This window comes from Microcaecilia unicolor, chromosome 2, assembly GCF_901765095.1.
Source record: "Microcaecilia unicolor chromosome 2, aMicUni1.1, whole genome shotgun sequence".
Classification (NCBI taxonomy): domain Eukaryota; kingdom Metazoa; phylum Chordata; class Amphibia; order Gymnophiona; family Siphonopidae; genus Microcaecilia; species Microcaecilia unicolor.
Genome location: NC_044032.1, coordinates 336,465,109 through 336,485,481, shown reverse-complemented (window position 1 = coordinate 336,485,481; position 20,373 = coordinate 336,465,109). Strand labels below are relative to the sequence as shown.

The 20,373-nt window shown below is 45.8% G+C and overlaps 1 protein-coding gene across 1 annotated transcript in view; it reads right to left on the bottom strand.

Moving 5' to 3' along the window:
- LOC115463661 (zinc finger protein OZF-like) overlaps positions 1 to 19,789 on the bottom strand; it is an 89,755-nt gene extending 69,966 nt beyond the window's left edge. The window contains exons 1-2 of the mRNA XM_030194367.1: positions 19,568 to 19,789; positions 16,340 to 16,466 (exon numbers count right to left, since the gene is read on the bottom strand). Of these exons, the coding sequence (XP_030050227.1) occupies positions 16,340 to 16,466; positions 19,568 to 19,591 (151 nt within the window). The 5' untranslated portion in view covers positions 19,592 to 19,789. The remainder of the gene's footprint in view (positions 1 to 16,339; positions 16,467 to 19,567) is intronic.
- Positions 19,790 to 20,373: the final 584 nt, after the last annotated feature.

Sequence of the window (20,373 nt, the reverse complement as noted above, 5' to 3'; positions counted from 1 at the left end):
AAAACCATGTAGTCAGTGTAGGTATTAGGAAAGGGAAGGTGGTTAGGCACCAAAAGCAAGGGAGAAGAGATGGGCCTTGAGTAAGGACTTGAAAATGGGCAGGGAGGGCGCATGGCGTATGGGCTCAGGAAGTCTGTTCCAGGCATAAGGTGATGCGAGGCAGAAGGGGCGGAGTCTGGAGTTAGCGGTGGTGGAGAAGGGTACAGAAAGGAGTGATTTGTCCTGAGAGCGAAGGTTACGGGTGGGAACATATGGGGAGAGGAGGGTAGAGAGGTAATGGGGGGCTGCAGATTGAGTGCACTTGAAGGTCAATAGGAGAAGCTTGAACTTTATACGGTAGCGGATCGGGAGCCAGTGAAGCGACTTGAGGAGAGGGGTGATATGAGAGTATCGGTTCACGCGGTAGATAAGACGTGCGGCGGAATTTTGAACAGATTGAAGGGGGGATAGGTGGCTAAGTGGGAGGCCAGCGAGGAGAAGGTTGCAATAGTCAAGACGAGAGGTAACGAGCGAGTGGACGAGGGTTCGGGTGGTCTGTTCAGAGAGGAATGGGCGAATTTTGCTAATATTATAGAGGAAGAAGCGACAGGTCTTAGCCGTCTGCTGGACATGGGCAGAGGAGAGGGAGGAGTCAAAAATGACTCCGAGATTGCGGGCTGAAGAGACGGGGAGGATGAGGGCGTTGTCAACAGAGACAGAAAGTGGGGGAAGAGGAGAAGAGGGTTTGGGTGGAAAGACAAGGAGCTCAGTCTTTGCCATGTTCAGTTTCAGATGCCGGTTGGACATCCAGGCAGCGATGTCTGAAAGGCAGGCCGAAACTTTGACCTGGGTTTCAACTGTGATGTCGGGAGTGGAGAGGTAAAGCTGGGTATCATCAGCATAGAGATGGTACTGGAAACCATGTGATGAGATCAACGAGCCCAGGGAAGAGGTGTATATCGAGAAAAGAAGCGGTCCAAGGACAGATCCTTGAGGGACCCCAACAGAGAGCCGGACGGGGGTGGAAGAAGAGCCATTAGAAAATACTCTGAAGGTGCGTTGGGAAAGATACGAGGAGAACCAGGAGAGGACGGAGCCCTGGAACCCAAATGAGGACAGTGTGTCAAGAAGTAAATTATGATTGACGGTGTCAAAGGCGGCAGATAGGTCGAGGAGGATGAGGATGGAATAGTGACCTTTGGATTTGGCAAGGAACAGGTCATTGCAGACTTTAGAGAGTGCTGTTTCTGTTGAGTGTAGTGGGCGAAAGCCGGATTGAAGCGGGTCGAGGACGGCCTGAGAGGAGAGGAAGTCAAGGCAGCGGCTGTGGACAGCACGTTCAAGTAATTTGGAGAGGAAGGGTAGAAGAGAGATGGGGCGGTAGTTGGAGGGACAGGTGGGGTCAAGTGATGGTTTTTTGAGAAGTGGTGTGACTACAGCGTGCTTGAAGGTGTCAGGGACAGTGGCAGTGGAGAGAGAGAGGTTGAGGATGTGACAGATTGAGGGGTTAACTGTAGGAGAGATGTTGGTAAGCAGATTGGTGGGAATGGGATCAGAGGAACAGGTGGTGCACTTAGAGGAAGAAAGAAGGCGAGCAGTTTCCTCTTTGGTGATCTCAGGGAAGGAGGAGAAGGAGGCCAGGTTAGGTTGGTTGAGGGAGTGGGTTAAGAAGTCACAGGGAGGAGAAGGCTTGGAAGTGAATTCAAGGTTTATCTTCTGCACTTTATCGCGGAAGTAGTCAGCTAGTGTTTGAGGAGAGAGGGGGGGGTGGGAGCGGAGGGTACTTTAAGTAGGGAGTTGAGGGTGGCGAAGAGGCGACGAGGGTTGGAGCCAAGAGAATTGGTTAATTGAGAATAATATTCCTGTTTGGCAAGGAATAGGGAGGACTGGAAGGAGGATAGCATGAATTTGAAATGGGTGAAGTCTGACAGGGTGCGAGATTACCTCCAGAGTCGTTCAGCAGAACGGGTGCAGGAGCGAAGGTAACGGATGCAAGGGGTTAACCAGGGCTGAGGATTAATGCGCTTAGTGGGGCGAGAGACAGATGGTGCTAGGGTATCCAAAGCAGTGGAGAGAATTTCATTGTAGGTAGAGACAGCCGTGTCGACAGATTCGGATGACGAGATGGAAGGGAAGAGAGTGGAGATGTGAGAGGATAGGGTAGGGGGGTCGACAGCTTGGAGATTCCTGAAGGCAGTGGTTATAGTTGGGCGAGGGGGAGGGTGATGAAGAGTGAGGGTGATTAGGTGATGATCTGAAATAGGAAGGACTGAGGTGCAGAAATTGGAAGGTGAGCAGGAAGAGAAGAGAACGAGGTCGAGACAATGGCCATCACGGTGAGTAGGGGTGGTAGAGCATAGTCAGAGGTTAAAGGAGGATATCAGAGTGAGGAATTTAGAAGCGTAGGAGTTGGATGGGTTGTCAACGTGAATGTTAAAATCACCAAGAATGAGGGATGGAGTCACCAAGAACTACTCTCGGCTTAGCGTCTCCTTGTCTTTTAGGACCCAGTCTATGTGCCCGTTCAATTCGGAGCGGGCCTGCTGTAGATTGTAACTGAAGCGCGTTAGTGAGACATTCTTCCAAAAACGGACGCAATTCGATATCCATGATGGTTTCTGGTAAACCCACTAAGCGAAGGTTCTCTCTTCTGGATCTGTTTTCAATGTCATCAAGTTTGTTTTCCAGATCCTTTACCTTCGCTTGTAGTGTTTCCTTGTCTGTATTTATTTGTATGTATTTGCTGCACTCGGTCCTCCAGGTCCGACAGTCTTTGGTACGGCGCTGCAAATTCGCCTTTTAGTGCCTCCATTTTCCCGTCCATCGTTTCAAGTTTGTCTGTAATCCTCTGAAATTTTTGATCCAAGAATAGATTTAATGCCTGGGTTACCTCAGATACTATTTCGGTGACCCATGCGGAGCGTACTGAACTCGGGCCTCCCCCGTCCGCTTCCGCCATTTTGTGGGTTTCAGCCGCCTTCGGCTTATCCTCTTGTTTCTGCCCCGATTTAGATGCCATCGAAACCCGGATCTCTTGCGCCCGCAGTTGTTCTGTCTCGACCTCCTATCTCTGCTATCTGAAATCTATCTTTGCCGATTTTTGCAGCTGTTGTTAGCCGTTCTTTCGGTCAGGGCCCGGGAGCTCTCCTCGTCCACGTCTGCTTTTCAGCGTGGCATCACATGACCCGCCAGAATTCATTTTAAATGTATTTATTTTTTATTTATTTTGCAATTTGTTTGAGTTTCAAATAAACATAGCAGTGAATACATTTGCCCCTAGACATCTTAATCCTATCAAGGAACCCATCTACCGCTGCCTAAATCACAGAGCTAACTATAAAAGGAAGCTATGTCTTAAACTACTATTGTCCATTCTTCCATGCTTTGCAATGAATTACTCTCACCATGGCCGCTTATTATCCTTCCTACTAACCTAGAAAGCCCCCCTCCCTATCGCCTCTCCCCTCCCACCTCTACACCCACCCCTACCCACCCACTCCCAGGGAAAGTCTCTCATAGAAATTCACTTCCGATGTCCAAATGTCCAATTTACATGTTCAGGATGCGCCCTCTGCCTCATGAGGGAATAGTCTGCCAGAATGGTGTCCAGATCTTATAGAAATCTCTCTGTAAATTTCCGGTCCCCTTTGCAATCTGCCATTTTCTTTCCAAATCTCTACTACTACTACTACTATTTAGCATTTCTATAGCGCTACAAGGCATACGCAGCGCTGCACAAACATAGAAGAAAGACAGTCCCTGCTCAAAGAGCTTACAATCTCATATACTCTATCATCAGGCCACGCCACTGCTGCAAGGTTGGCACTTTGTTTGTAATCCATTCAGTTTTTGGCTGTTAGTGTTGCCCTATGAGTAAAACTTTTAAAGCTTGTAGGGATGGGACGCACCAGCGTCGGCTGCCCGAACAGCATCTGAGGACCCTTCTTCCAAGTTGCCCCCCACATCTTGGATGTCGACTGTGTGAGAGAGTTCCAGAATCTTTGGATACTGGGACACAACCAGAACATGTGGCCGAGTGTCGCTCCCTGTGCTCTGCATTTGGGGCAAGCGCCATCTGGGGAAACTCCCATGTGAAATGCCCTCCTTGGGGGGATATGGGTTCTCATTAAGAGTCTGTATTCCATTTCACTGTACATGACCATCTTGGAAGAGTTGTGTATCTTGTATATAAACTCTTGCAAGTCCCGTGGTGTCAAATTTGTGCCCAAATCTTTATTCCATTTCTGAGATAGAGTCTCATAGTCGGGCTCTTCCGTCATATCTCTGAGGTGTCAGTGGTGCATTGTCAAAGACACTCTGTCCTGGGATTGTAAAGAGTAGGCTGACGATAATTCTTCCTGCACATCTTCCGTAAGACATTCCCAGGGCTGACTTTTAATATAGTGCCTCAGCTGCCAGTAATGGAAGCGGTCTGTCAAATGGAGGGAAAATTGTGCCTGTAGATCCTCAAATGACCTCGGTTGCCCCGTTGCAGTTAAAGCTTGATATAGGTACACAAGGCCATTACGTCGCCATCTGCGAAAGGCTCCATGTATGGTACCTGGTGGAAAATTCAGATTATCACAGATAGCCAAAAAGGGGGTGACCTTACTCTTAAAATGGTGATACCTGCAGACCCATCTCCATACTGCTTGTGCCGTAGGCAATATATGTGATTGTTTCAAGGTTTGTATTTATTAGGATTTATTTACCACCTTTTTAAAAGAATTCACTCAAGGCGGTGTACAGTAATAATAAATCAAACATAAGCAATAGACAATTACAGCTGTAAAAATATTCAAATAACAATACAAAGTATGGCATAGTATTACAAAAACTAGCTTGAAACGTCTTCAAACCATCCAGAACATAGCAGCCCGTGTCATACGCCATGCATCAAAATTTGACAGGGTTACTCTGCCCCTACAAAGTCTTCATTGGATCCCGATAGTAACATAGTAACATAGTAGATGACGGCAGAAAAAGACCTGCACGGTCCATCCAGTCTGCCCAACAAGATAAACTCATATGTGCTACTTTTTGTGTGTACCTTAGCTTGATTTGTATCTGCCATTTTCAGGGCACAGACCGTAGAAGTCTGCCCAGCACTAGCCCCGCCTCCCAACCACCAGCCCCGCCTCCTACCACCGGCTCCACCACCCAATCTCAGCTAAGCTTCTGAGGATCCATTCCTTCTGAACAGGATTCCTTTATGTTTATCCCACACGTTTGAATTCCGTTACCGTTTTCATCTCCACCACCTCCCACAGGAGGGCATTCCAAGTATCCATCACTCTCTCCGTGAAAAAATACTTCCTGACATTTTTCTTGAGTCGGCCCCCCTTCAATATCATTTCATGTCCAGTTCTACCGCCTTCCCATCTACGGAAAAGGTTCATTTGCGGATTAATACCTTTCAAATATTTGAACGTCTGTATCATATCACCCCTGTTTCTCCTTTCCTCCACGGTATACATGTTCAGGTCAGCAAGGCTCTCCTCATACGTCTTGTAACGCAAATCCCATACCATTCTCGTAGCTTTTCTTTGCACCGCTTCAATTCTTTTTACATCCTTAGCAAGATATGGCCTCCAAAACTGAACACAATACTCCAGGTGGGGCCTCCCCAACCAGAGCAATTCAGTAACAAGGTGCTTGGTAGGAGCTTATTCGATAAACAAAGTAGGTGCTTGCTTACCTTTGCAGAATACTAGCTTAACCGGTTATATATGTACATAGCATTTAGATGCAACCACTTACAACAGCCAGAGTTGCTTAATTCTAGAGACACCATGAGCCTAATGTATAAGTTACATGCAAGTGGGAGCTCTACCCCTGGCCTCCTTGCAAATATTTTCTATGTAAGACATGTGTATATTCATAGAATAGCACTTAGGTGAAATACTGGAATGTACGTGCATATGTGCACGTACGTGCTAGTATTCTACATTAATAGTAACACATGTATAAATGTTAGTGTCTAGGTTACAGAATTGCCCCCCAAATGACTACTATGTACGAGAATAAATAAAAAAACAGCAAAACTCTAAATCCAAAGTCTATGCTGTGACATTTTGATATTTGTGATTTCTCTTGAAGCGTCTTTGTAATCTATACTTGAGTTCAATTATTAAGAAGATACAAGAGATTTTACTGCGAATGTAATAGAGATGTTGCACGTTATTGTTGGACTTAAGTTAAAAGTTTTATTTACTGTAGCGGTTTCTAGACATGAGGGAAACGTGGGAGAACAGTATTTAGGGCCCATGGGAATTGATGGTGTTTTTCAAATATTAAGTGATCTGCTGAAGCACCAGGGGAGGGAACGGAAAGATCAGGAAGTGTGCGAGTCTGGATGTGGGTGTTTGAAATGGCAAGAATGGTTTATGGGGGTCACTAAAGAGCACGCTGTATGGAAATGGGGTTAAGGGGAGCGGTTGGGTAAGTGTTGATTCTTGACGGCTTTCTTTACAGAAGCATCTGTGGGGGGGGGGACGAGAGGGGGGAGGGTCAGAAGGGAGGGTTTTCTGCTGGGGGTGTGTGTGTGTTGAGGGTCTAGGTGAAGGTGAATGGTGTTAACACTTTGTTTATTGCATATGGGCAAATGCAGAGATTGATGAATTTGGAGGGGAGGGGTCAGAGGCTGGGATGGCTCCTCTCATTGAATGCAATTTTTCAATGGTTGATACTCTATGTTTCAACTATGTGGTATGATTAAGATAGTTACCTGGAACGTGGGTGGCATTCACTCACCCATTAAAAGATCAAAAATTCTGCATTATCTCCAGAGAATTAGGGCAGATGTTCTTTTGAAGGAAACACACCTCTCTGATTTGGAGCATGTAAAGTTGGTTAGATGGTGGGTGGGAGATTGTGAATTTGTGATGCTACTCTCTTCCTAAAAGGATAGCCACCCCCCCCACCCCTTTTCATCCCACTGCCGAGGAAGCTACACAATCTAATCAAAGATCTGGGAGGCCGCTTTATTTTTTGTAATGTCACGATCGCTAGGCAACAGATAGTATTGGGTAGTACCTATGCCCCGAACACGCTAGACCTCAAATTTTATAAAAGATTAGTCTTGATTCTCACCAAAATAGAGTCAGTCCCTGTGATGTTGGGGGGAGCTTTTAATATGACATGGGACCCGCAGGTTGATAGGTCCCATCCTTCTTCTGAGTCGGGGAATAGGAGCACTAGAGGATTGCCAGACTTGTGCTCTATCTTAGATCTTATAGATGTATGGGGTACACTACACCCAATGGAAAGGGAATAAACCCACCAATCAAGAGCCCATAATACACATTCAAGGATTGATTACTTGCTGATTTCACGTATGGCTTTTACAAGTATCAGTGAGGCGGTCACTGGTCCTTGTGTGATTTCGGATCACGCAGCAGTATGGATGACTTGGCAAGTAGAAGTCACTGAAAATGAGGTCAGGGGATGGTCATTTCCCACTTATCTTTTTAAGGATGATAAATTTCGGGAGTTTTTACTAGCAAAATGGGAGGAATATAGGCATTTTAATGAGGGTTCGTTAAGGGATGCTTCATTATATTGGGAGGCAGCGAAAGCTGTATTAAGAGGAGAGATTATTAGTTATGCCAGACATTATAAAAAGGTCCGTGACAGTGAAATCATGCATCTGGAGAAGCAGTTAGCAGGTCTGCGGAAACAATTTGGTAGGACCACGAATCCTAGAGTGAGACAGGAATTAATTTCGGTACAAACAGCCTTGAATTCTTTGTTGCATGAGAGGGTGGTTAAATTTCAGGTGTACTTCTGATTTCACTTATATAAACATGGGAACAAGGGGGGGGGTAAGTTCCTAGCTAAACTAATAGCGCCACGATATGTTTCAAGACATATAGTGGCTATTAAAGGCCGGGATGGGAGGTTACTTCACACGGATCAGAAAATACGGGAGCCTTTCAGTCCTATTTCCAAAAACTTTATAGCGCAGGGGAGAAAGAGGGTCTCCAGGGTGATCTGTATTTGAAAAGCTTAGCGACCCCATTACTGAAACAAAAAGAGTGTAAACGCTTAAATGCCCCTATCAGCTGTGACGAAGTTATTTGGGATATTAGCCGAAGTCAATTGGGGAAGGCGCCCAGTCCAGATGGGTATAAAACTGTCATATGAGTTTTATAAACTGATGGGAGACTCTATAGTTCCCTCATTGACTAAGGCATTTAATGAATGGGTAGAAGTGGGTGTCTGCCGGCTCGCCTTAATTTAGCCCAAATAATAGTGCTACCGAAACCAAAACGAGACGGAATGTTGTTGTCTTCATATCGCCCTATTTCCCTTTTGAATCATGAAGTAAAACTATTTGCAAAAATATTGGCCAATAGATTAAGGTGGGTATTGCCGCAACTTGTTCATGAGGCACAAGTGGGTTTCATTCAAGGTCGATCTGTAGCTAAGAACCTGCGCAGCATCCTGACCTCTTTGGAGAGATTAAAGATGTCTCCGGAACAATCAATATTGATCAGTTTTGATGCCGAAAAGGCGTTTGATCGTGTTGAGTGGCCCTTCTTGTTCACCACTTTAGATACTTATGGATTCAAGGGCTGGTTTGTGCAAGCGATTCAGGCCTTGTATTCATCGCCCCGAGCTAGGGTAATGGTTAATGGGAAGTGTTCGGAGGATTTTGAGATCAGTCGGGGGACTAGGCAAGGATGCCCGCTGTCACCTTTGCTTTTTGCACTTTACTAAGACCCCATGATTCGAGATAAGCTCGTCAGGCTATTGGTGGAGTACAGATTGGGAGGTTGGAGTTTAAAATCACGGCATTTGCTGACGATTTGCTAGTGATTCTTACTAAACCTCGGGCGTCACTGGAAGCTCTTTTAGAACTTTTTAGGGAATTTGGAGACTACTCGGGATTTAAGCTAAATCTGGACAAATCAGAAGCATTGGCAGTAACACCGAACACTCGGTTTCTCTGGTCAGGGGACTTCCCTTTGAGGTGGGCGGATAACTCCTTTCGATACCTAGGGATCATCTTGACGGCCCAAACGGAAGCTTTATATAGATTAAATGTTAATTGGCTGTTGGGCCAGACGGAAAGGCAATTGGAATCATGGAGTGCAATCGGAATCATGGAGTGCAATTGGAATCATGGAGCGCATGGAGTGGCCGACTAGACGGTCACGGTAGCAGTGTGCTCCGTAGACCCAGAGCGGAATCGGCTGATTATCAGGAGATTCCGACGGAGTTACGGCCAACAATCACGGAGGACAGCAATCAATAACCGGGTGCTGCAGACTCCGACCGAGAAACCACCAGGCAGACGAAAAACAGGGACTTAAACAAGCCCAGGACATCCCGGGCCACTCCTGCGAGCCACCCGCACCTTCACGCGACCACCAGCAAGCAGCACGGCTATAAACGACCACATCATACACACTCACCCAGCCTTGTCGATCGAGCACCGACGACCACACCCGACAGCACATTGCGGCGAATTTCAGAAGACGCCCTCCCCATCATCAGCCACCACTGAAGGGCAGAGGAGGCCTGACCACCGCTGCACGTGTAACGAGGCCCACACCCACGAACAGCTGGCTCGTCTGTGAGTCGGGAAGCGGTGAGTCTCAGCGGTAATCCTGTCCAGGAGGTGAGCGTACGAGAGAGCGATCCACGGGGAGAGCGGGCGGACGAAGGCGTGAGGCGGAAGACAATTCTCCCAGCGAACACACGTTTTAGACGGCTCCATCCGGCCCATAGAAGCGCACGCGACTGGGGAGTGAGAGCGCCGGACACAGCACAGCTAGCCTTGCGGGTGTCGCCAAGAGCCAAATTAGCCCCCACGGAATACGGGAGGTGCTAACTAGACGAAGGCAAGACAGAGAGAGAGCAACGCTGCGAGAAGTGCTGCATATGCAATTATGGAGTGAGAACGCCGAGCGAGGGGAGGAATATGCGACGGCACGCAAGTGTGAGAAGTAGATTAAGAACCAGGACCTCTATCGTTTGTACTTATTAAAAGTTACTGCTTTTTAATACACACAACCACAGATACTGCAGAAGGTAACAGGAGTCCAGGAATCCTTACAGCAGCCATCAGTGGGAGAGGAGGGAAGAACAGAGAAAGAACAGGGAAAAACACTCCGAAAAAAAACTACAGACTCAGGCGAGAGCTGAGCGACCCAGACTCCTCACGGACCAGCTCCTGACGAGGATCGAGGAGACCCAGAGGACTGAGAGCAGATGGAGAGCTGAGCATGGGGACTCCTATGAGTTGGACCAGAACAGACTGTGAGTTGGACCACCGGACTACCTTATTAGCATATTTTAGTAGTTTAAAATGTAATTATTTATCTATTTGTATGCTGATATATTGTTATGTTTGTCCCACCATACACATCCACCCCCATCCAACCTAAATATTTCACCAGCATGATCACCCTGCTAATAAAATTCACAATCCACTCAATCAATACATCGCATACAACCCTCACAAACCCTTCAACTGAATTTACCATGACACCATCCCTCCAATACTACCCAAACATCCACACAATACCCACTCCCTTACAAACCAACATCCTCAGAAACCTTCCAACGTCTTTACCACCCTCAAAAACAGGAAAAAAAAAAAACCCACAACACCAAAACACAAAAAACAAGAAAATTTATCAAAATCCGCCCATCCCCCACACCATCGATCCACTTCACTCTGTCTAAATAGGGTATATTAATGCAAGATCAGTGGTAAATAAAAGCGAAATCATCACAGACTGGATCACATCAGAGAACCTCGATCTACTTTTCATCACAGAAACCTGGATACGTCAACCAGACGACCTATCATAAATAATCTATGTCCCCCGGGCTATAAAATATCACACTGGCCTAGAAAAAACAAAAGAGGAGGAAGAATCGCACTCATCTACAGATCTCACTTCTCCACAGAACCTACCTCAGAGTCCATCTCATCTGAACTCGAAGTCGCCTCTATAAAACTATACAACCCCATGCTATAGGAACATTTAACCTGCATACTGTTCTACAGACCTCCCAATAACTGGAACCACAACCAAACCATATTCATGGACTTTGTATCAAATGCATGCGTCAACAACCCCAATATATTACTACTTGGAGACCTAAACCTCCATTTAGAAGACTCCACCTCTGCCCACACCCGGGATTGTATAGACTTCCTCCAACTATGTGATTTCAACCTTCCTCCAATAGTACCAACCCACAATAAAGGCCACTCACTCAATATCATCACACAAACACTCTAAAGACCAAAACTTCCTATTATCTGATATCCATTGGGCCGCCTCTCCCTGGTCCGACCACCACAAAGCAACCTTATCTGTACATTGGCAAAAAAAAGATCAACCCAAACCACCGGAACCCACAACAATTAAAACCAGAGGACGGGTCGAAAAGGACACCTTCTGGCAACTTATCTACGAAAACAATTGGTCGATAGACCCAAACTCAAACCACTTCCTTACAGATTGGGACCACAGATGCAAACTCATTCTAGATGAAATTGCTCCATTACACTCCAAAACCCTAAACAAAGAAAAAAACCTCGCCGTGGTTCAACGAGGATCTAAAAAAACTAAAGAAAGAAACCAGGAAATTAGAAAAGGCCTGGAGCAAATCAAAAAGTGACAGCACCCTTAATGCGTGGAAACAAATACAAAAGAAATACAAGAATGACATTAAACGAACCAAAAGAGCATATTACACAAAACAAATCAGAGCCACTGGAACAGACATAAAAAAACAATATACAATCATAAAGAATCTTCTCAACACGAACCCAGTAACAACTTCACCCTCAAATTATCCATCTGCTGACCAGATGGCCAAATACTTCAACGATAACATCACTAATCTATGCAATACAATTCCACATGACGATACCAACATTGACACTTTCCTGGACGAACTGGACCCTGACTCCGAAGAGATCCCGGCAGATCGCTACTGGACAAATTTCGCTCCCCTCAGCACCAAGGAAATCTCCTCAGCACTATCCAAACTCTCCAAGTCTCACTACCACCTGGATCCATGCCCCAATTACCTGATGAAAAATTCTCCAGAACGATTCATAACAGAACTCGCCACCCACCTAAACTTCCTACTTCCAACAAAGCTCCTTCCCCTCTGAACACGGCAATATTCTACTTACACCAATTCCGAAAACCCCCCAAAAAACAGCAAATGACATCACCAACTATCGACCTGTGGCCTCCATCCCTAACTAAACTGATGGAAAATAGAATGACCTCCCAACTTAACGAATCATACAAAAATTCTCCATACTATATGAATCACAATCGGGTTTTCGACCCGAGCACAGCACAGAAACAGTACTACTCACCCTGGTATCCAAGTTCAAACATGAAATTTCAATCGGCAACAAAATACTTCTTCTGCAGTTCGACCTGTCCAGTGCATTTGATATGGTAGACCATGACATCCTCACAAAATTACTGGACAAACTAGGGATCGGCGGAAATATCATTACCTGGATAAAAAGCTTTATCACCACCAGATCTTATCATGTCAAATCAACCTCATCAATGGTCCTCAAAATGCAGAGTCCCCCAAGGCTCACCCCTATCCACGATCCTCTTCAACCTCACAATGATTCCTCTGGCCAAATCCCTATCCAAATCTGGCCTAAATCCCTTCATCTACGCTGATGACGTCACAATATTCATCCCTTTCAAATCCACTCTTACAGAAATCTCAGAGAAAACAATCACTGCCATGAACACCCTAGCATCCTGGGCCAACGCTTTCAAGATGAAACTGAATAAAGAAAAAACTCAATGCCTAATCCTTTCATCACAACACGCTACTCAGCTCCCAACCACCCTGAACACCCCCGACGTTACAATCCCAATATCTGACAATCTAAAAATCCTAGGAGTAACATTAGACAAACACTTAACTTTAGAAACTCATGCAAAAGCCACGACGAAGGATGTTCAACATGATATGGGTTCTGAAAAGAGTGAAGCCATACCTTCCACAGAAAACTTTCCAAAATCTAGTACAATCCACAGTGCTAACCCATGCCGACTACTGCAACAGCATCTTCATCGGATGCCAAGCCCAAATCATGAAAAAACTCCAAACTGCATGAAAAAACCCAAAACACAGCAGCTAGACTAATTTTTGGCAAATCACGATTCGAAAGCGCAACACCACTTCGTGAAAAACTTCACTGGCTCCCAATCAAGGAACGTATCAACTTCAAAGCCCACAGAATGATCCGCAAGATCCTCAATGGCGAATCTCCAAGCTACATGTCCAACCTGATCGATCTTCCAGCCAGGAACTGGACCAGAACATCTAGAACATATCTCAATCTTCATCTTCCTAACTGCAAACGCCTCAAATACAAAACCTACTACGCATTCAACTTCTCTGTCATAGGCAGCCAACTCTGGAACGCCATACCTCAACACATCCAAAAAACCACTGAACACCTACCCTTCCGAAAACTGCTGAAGACTTACCTCTTCAAACAAGCCTACCCAAAAGACCCGTCCTAATTCTCAAATATAATTCCACTCATAATTCCACACCATTAGTATTACCCACACCCCAATCCCTTCCCCACATCTCTTATTATTGTTCCACTCTATGTAATTATGTCATCTTTGCAACACTTTGTTCCATACTTTGTATCATCTCTGTGATACTTGTACCATAATGTATCATCTCTGTGATACTTTGTACCATACTTTGTAAGCCACACTGAACCCACTCTATGTAATTATGTCATCTCTGTGATACATTGTTTCCATACCTGTATTATCTCCGTGATACTTTGTACCGTACTTTGTAAGCCGCACTGAACCTGCTATCGAGCGGGGTATAAATGCCACAAATAAATAAATAAATTGGTGGTGATTTAGTGGGTCGCATCTGTCTTATTCGAATGGTGAGTCTGCATAGATGGTTATATGTCCTGCAGACTTTGCCGTTACGGCTAATTAAGAAAGACATTAAGCAGTTCTACCATTTAGTGTGATTTTGTTGGGCGAAAAAGGCTAAGCTTCAGTTAAAGTTTTTGTTGGGGGGTTGGAATCAAGGGGGATTGGGCCTTCCTAATTTAAAATATAATATTGCATGCTTCTTGAGATTGGTTAGAGATTGGGTCTTTTCATTGAGCTTTCATACTCCCAGAGGGCTGGAGGAAGCTTAAATCCCTATAATTTGATTGCTCTGCTGCATGCAGATAGAACCTCGTTGCCAAAATCATTTAGGAATTGTGTACTTTTATCGCCTTTATGGGAAACATGGAGCGTTTTGGGGAAGAAGTTGGGGGGTGACCCGAGCAAGTCAGAATTACTAGCTATTAGAGGGAATCTGATGTTCTCACCAGGGTTGGAAAATCCAGCTTTTATACGTTGGGAGAGATTGGCTTACACCTGTTCAATGACAATATTGGACATAGAAGGGAAACTTAAACCATTAAGTCAACTAATACCTTCTGATGTTGGTGGTTGGGGGGGATGTTTTTGCTTACCACCAGATAAAGCATTATATTCAGTCGCTGGATGGGGAGGTGCTCAAATTCCAGTTGGGGGAGAAAATCAAGTTTTTTTTCGATGAGGTTTCAGAGGACACTCCATCAATTTCATGCATTCAGAAGAAATTGTGGATTTTGATTCCGAGGGTGGGGCTGGCTCAGCTTCGTCAGAGATGGGAGGCAGATATGGGCACAGATCTGACTGAAACATCGAAGCTCACCTTAAGGGTATTCCTAAATTAATCAGTGGAGCAAGGTATCGGGAATATGCTTTTAGGATAATACACAGAGCATATTTCACTCAAGTTCAATTGTTCAGAGCGGGAGGGGTTAATACGCCAACTTGTTTGAAATGTAACTTAATGGAGAATACCTTTTATCATGCATTTTGGGAATGCATATAGGTACAGAGCTATTGGAGGAGGGTGGTAGCTTTCCTGTCCTCATTACTGTCACGTAGGATAGTAGGTTTTCCGCTCCAATTGATACTGGATTGTCCGGGTGCATTCGGGGGTTTATGTGCGGAGGGAACACTACTGTGTCGTAAACTTTGCCCGGTGGCAAGGAAATGTATATTGCAGTAGTGGACCTCGGCAGATTCTCCTGAATTTTGGCACTGGCACAATCAGGTGCATCAGCTAATGGCATGGGAAGCAAGAGAGACAAAAGGTTCATGCCGACGTAAGGCGCGTTTTCTTAAGATTTGGGGGAGTTTGTTGGGAATCTTAACTCAGAGAGGAAGAAGCCTCAGCCTTAATACATTGTGATTGGGATAAAGTATGGGGGTATACACTTGTGAGACCACACACACATCACCTAGATCGTAGGGAAGGGGAAGGAGGGAGGGGGTAAAAATTAGAAGTCTGACAACGGAAGATGCTAATGGAATTTATCATGTCTGTATTAAGTTTGTTTTTCATTATGTAAGGCTTGACAATTGATGAACAAGCATGGTTATGTTTTCTCATCAAAAAAATATGAAAACTAAATTTACTACTTTTTAGCTTCATTGAGTGCTCCTTAGTCCTAGTAGTTTTGGAAAGAGTAACAAGAGATTCACATCTACCCGTTCCACTCTACTCAATTTATCATAGCTCCCCTCAGCCATCTTTTCTCCAAGCTGAAGAGCCCTAGCTGCTTTAGCCTTTCCTCAAAGGGAAGTCGTCCCAAGTCCTTTATCATTTTCATCGCCCTTCGCTGTACCTTTTCTAATTGCACTATATCTTTTTTCAGTATTAAAGGAGATCCTGTAGTTGAAGGTTTACAGTGGCTCTCAAATCTGTTCTGGAAGAACCACCAGTCAATAATTTCAGGTACTGTATGAGATAGGAACAGGAATGCTGCTGGAGAAGAAGTGGAGGGAAAGAAAGAGGGGAATGCAGGGCAAAAAGCACTAAGAAAACGGGGATATAAGATAAGCAGTGAAGTATGGCAGTAAATGAAAGATGCATTGAAGGAGTGGAGGGGGAGAGAAAGAGGGACGAGGATGTTATGCTGTAGGCATTATCACTAGAGAGACAGTTATACCTCTGGCACCAAAAAACAGAGAGCTGTATTGAAAAAGCTACTGGAAAGTCATAAAGGTGTAATCTTGAACATCCACTCCATCCATTATGTGTTCAGTCCCATATCACCTGGTGTTCATTACCTCTGAATCAGATGAACCCCATTCTCAGCTCTGCTCAGACACCAATATGAGCACTGCTGAGACGATGTAAAGTGATCACTGCAGCACTTATTCATTTTCTCACCAAATCATACAATGAGAAAGTCATACCCAGAATTGTCTTTACAATGATGCCTCAATACTAATAAATATGTAAAATTATCTCTTACCCAGTGAAATCAGAATCTGATAATTCTCCTTCATCACCTCCCTGTAGAGCTCCTTCTGCTCTTCATCTAAATACTTCCACTCCTCCTGTGAGAATGAGACAGCTATGTCGTCAAATTTCACCTGCATCTGAAATACAAACCAGAATCATACTCAGCATCCTTTTATCAGATCCATCAGGAGATTTGTCAGTACATAAGTAATGCCACACTGAGAAAAGACCAAAGGGTCCATCGAGCCCAGCATCCTGTCCATGACAGCGGCCAATCCAGGCCAAGGGCACCGGGCAAGATTCACAAACGTACAAACATTCTATACATGTTATTACTGGAATTGTGGATTTTTCCCAAGCCCATTTAGTAGTGGTTTATGGACTTGTCCTTTAGGAAACTGTCTAACCCCTTTTTAAACTCTGCCAAGCTAACCGCCTTCACCACGTTCTCCGGCAACGAATTCCAGAGTTTAATTATGCGTTGGGTGAAGAAGCATTTTCTCAGATTTGTTTTAAATTTACTACACTGTAGTTTCATCGCATGCCCCCTAGTCCTAGTATTTTTGGAAAGCGTGAACAGACGCTTCACATCCACCTGTTCCACTCCACTCATTATTTTATATATCTCTATCATGTCTCCCCTCAGCCGTCTCTTCTCCAAGCTGAAAAGTCCAAGCCTCCATAGGCTTTCTTCATAGGGAAGTTGTCCCATCCCCGCTATCATTTTAGTCGCCCTTCACTGCACCTTTTCCAATTCTACTATATCTTTCTTGAGATGCGGCGACCAGAATTGGACACAATACTCAAGGTGCGGTCGCACCATGGAGCGATACAACGGCATTATAACATCCTCACACCTGTTTTCCATACCTTTCCTAATAATACCCAACATTCTATTCGCTTTCCTAGCCGCAGCAGCACACTGAGCAGAAGGTTTCAGTGTATTATCGACGACGACACATAGATCCCTTTCTTGGTCTGTAACTCCTAACGTGGAACCTTGCATGACGTAACTATAATTCGGGTTCTTTTTTCCCACATGCATCACCTTGCACTTGCTCACATTAAACGTCATCTGCCATTAGCCGCCCAGTCTCCCAGTCTCATAAGGTCCTTCTGTAATTTTTCACAATCCTGTCGAGAGTTAACGACTGTGAATAACTTTGTGTCATCAGCAAATTTAATTACCTCGCTAGTTACTCCCATCTCTAAATCATTTATAAATATATTAAAAAGCAGCGGTCCTAGCAAAGACCACTGAGGAACCCCACTAACTACCCTTCTCCATTGTGAATACTGCCCATTTAACCCCACTCTCTGTTTCCTATCCTTCAACCAGTTTTTAATCCACAATAGGACATTTCCTCCAATCCCATGACCCTCCAATTTCCTCTGTAACCTTTCATGAGATACCTTGTCAAACGCCTTTTGAAAATCCAGATACACAATATCAACCGGCTCCCCTTTGTCCACGTTTGTTTACTCCTTCAAAGGTGCTTATCGCGGTGCAGGGGAAAGTTTGCTAAAATATATATTTCATAATTACATAACACCAGTGACATAGCCACGAGGGGTCCTCGAGGGTCTATGCCCCCCTCACTTTGTGCTCAGGCCCCCTCCAAAATTGTGGCACCTGTGGAATGGGTGGAGGGGTTGCCTGAGCAGCAAAGAAGTCAGTGGTGTGCTTCAGCTGCCAACACTGGAACTCCCGTGCACGGTAAGTTCAGCTGCATGAACTGAGCATGCGCAAGAGTGCCAGCATCAGCAGCTGAAGCATGCCACCAACTTCTGCGCTCTTCAGACAGCTTATCCCAGGCAGTTTGAATAGCGAAGAAGAGCTGAGGCAGCAGACTGCTTCGGCTGGTGGGGCTTGAGCATCACAGCCAACAAAGGTAGGATTTAACACCAGCGGGCGGGCGGGGTGGACAGAGATGATGTGAAATTAATGCCCCCCCCTGCCCTTGCATAACATTTAGTCTCACAGCACCAGGTCTTTTTTTGCGGGGATACTGAGTACCGGCACCTTTTCCATTGTCTGCTAAATTTGACCCAAAGACCCCAAGTTTTAATGAAAGAACTCAGGCTCTACACACCAATTCTGCCTTGTCATTGATTATGTGACTGGTTGCAGGGGGCCTAGCTATTGTTGGGTGGGTCCCACCAGTGTTGCCAGGTGGGCGGTTTTACCGCCCAATTGGGCGGTTTTCCGCGCCCCGCCGCGGGAAATTTTTGCCCGCGGCGGGTTGCGGTTTTTTGGGCGGTTTTTAAGGCTTCCGGGCGGCTTTTTGGGCGGCTTTTTGATTTTTTTCGGCCGCGGGGGGCGGGGTTAGTGACGTTTTTGGGCGGGGTTAGTGACGTTTTGGGCGGGGCCGATGACGTGGGAGGCGGGGCCGATGACGTGAGAGGCGGGGCCGATGATGTGGGAGGCGGGGCCGATGACGGGGAGGCGGGGCCGATGACGGGGAGGCGGGCCCGATGACGTGGGAGGCGGGGCTGATGACGGGGAGGCGGGCCCGATGACGTGGGAGGCGGGGCCGGTGACGGCGGGGGCGGGGCCGGTGACGGCGGGGGCGGGGCCGGTGACGCGGGGGTGGGGGTGTCAGGGGCGGGGTTTGTGTTTGGGCGGGTTTTGGGCTGGTTTCTGGCCCGGATTGGGCTGGAAAAAAAATTTCTACCTGGCAACCCTGGGTCCCACAGTGATCACCCCACCCCTGAATGGTGGCTTAGCATTTGACTACCGGCACCTTTTTTGCTAGAAAAAATGTACAGAGCACAGTTATATTTCAGAAGACCTCCTAGTGCTGGGGTTAAACATGGTAGAGAGATATAATTCCAGTCACAGAGCAGGATAATAGCAACTAGAAACCAGTTAGACACAGGTTGGGGTGGTGGACTTTGGTCCTGGGGAACTGAGGAACGGAGTTCGATTCCCACTTCAGGCACAGGCAGCTCCTTGTGACTCTGGGCAAGTCACTTAACCCTGCATTGCCTCATGTAAGCCGCATTGAGCCTGCCAAGAGTGGGAAAGCGTGGGGTACAAATGTAACAAAACACAAAAAAAAAACCTGGGACACCAAAATCTCCCTTTGTGAGACTCCAGATCTCTCTCCCTCCCCTCAGTAGAGCCCCACCAAAGTGCTTTTCCTCAGGCCCAGGTTCCTGACGTTACACTGCCCCACGTTACACATCTGCAGCAGTGTCTGCAAAGAAAAGATAGGAAGTTGGGGGAATCTCCTACCTGAGTAGCAACTCCTGCAGTCATTTCCCTCTCTGCTTCTTGTTTGCAGGATTAGAAAAGAATTAGGGGCTCTTTGTCTGGTTTTGGGTGATGAGCCGAGAATTTCTGTCTTAAAATATTGGGAAGAAGGAAGAACAGATTTCGAGTCGTAGCTCAGCTGCAAAGCATTGGAAAGGAAGGGAAAAAAAAACTCCTCCGGCCTCCACCTTCTACAAGGCACAGAATGATGACATCACAAAGCGGAGGCGGAGCTTCCCAGAGGGATGTCAGAGGTTTGATTGAAAGCAGGCGTCTCCATGACGTCATTAAGTTTGAAGCCACTTAGGTCACTGTTTTCCCTTCCTCCCGCGAGTCCCGCAGCCATCGTTAGCAAACAAACCTAGGAGGAGCCGCTGCATCCATGCTGTTGTTCTTTATTGTTGGTAGCATTTTTATTTAATCTGAGTCACTTATATTTCTGTTAGCTTGTGCAGCATACCGATGTACACAGAGGAAGTATAATAGCGGAATAACTTTTCATAGGTAGAATAGTAATTTATTATAAATGGTAATCAGTGTGTCATTTGGAGGGGCCAGTTACACTGTATCACATGTGTTATATTCCTGCAGAGATTTTTTTCCTCCTGGTAAAGGGCTACTCAAACAGACATCATGTTATGAGAATCAGGTGCTCAACATTCACAGTTTCTATCTATCTATTGATTTATGACATGTATATCCAGGGCTTTTTTTGAGGGGATACTTGGGGGTACTGAGTACTGGCACCTTTTCCACTGTCTGCTAAAATTGACCCATGGACCCCAAGT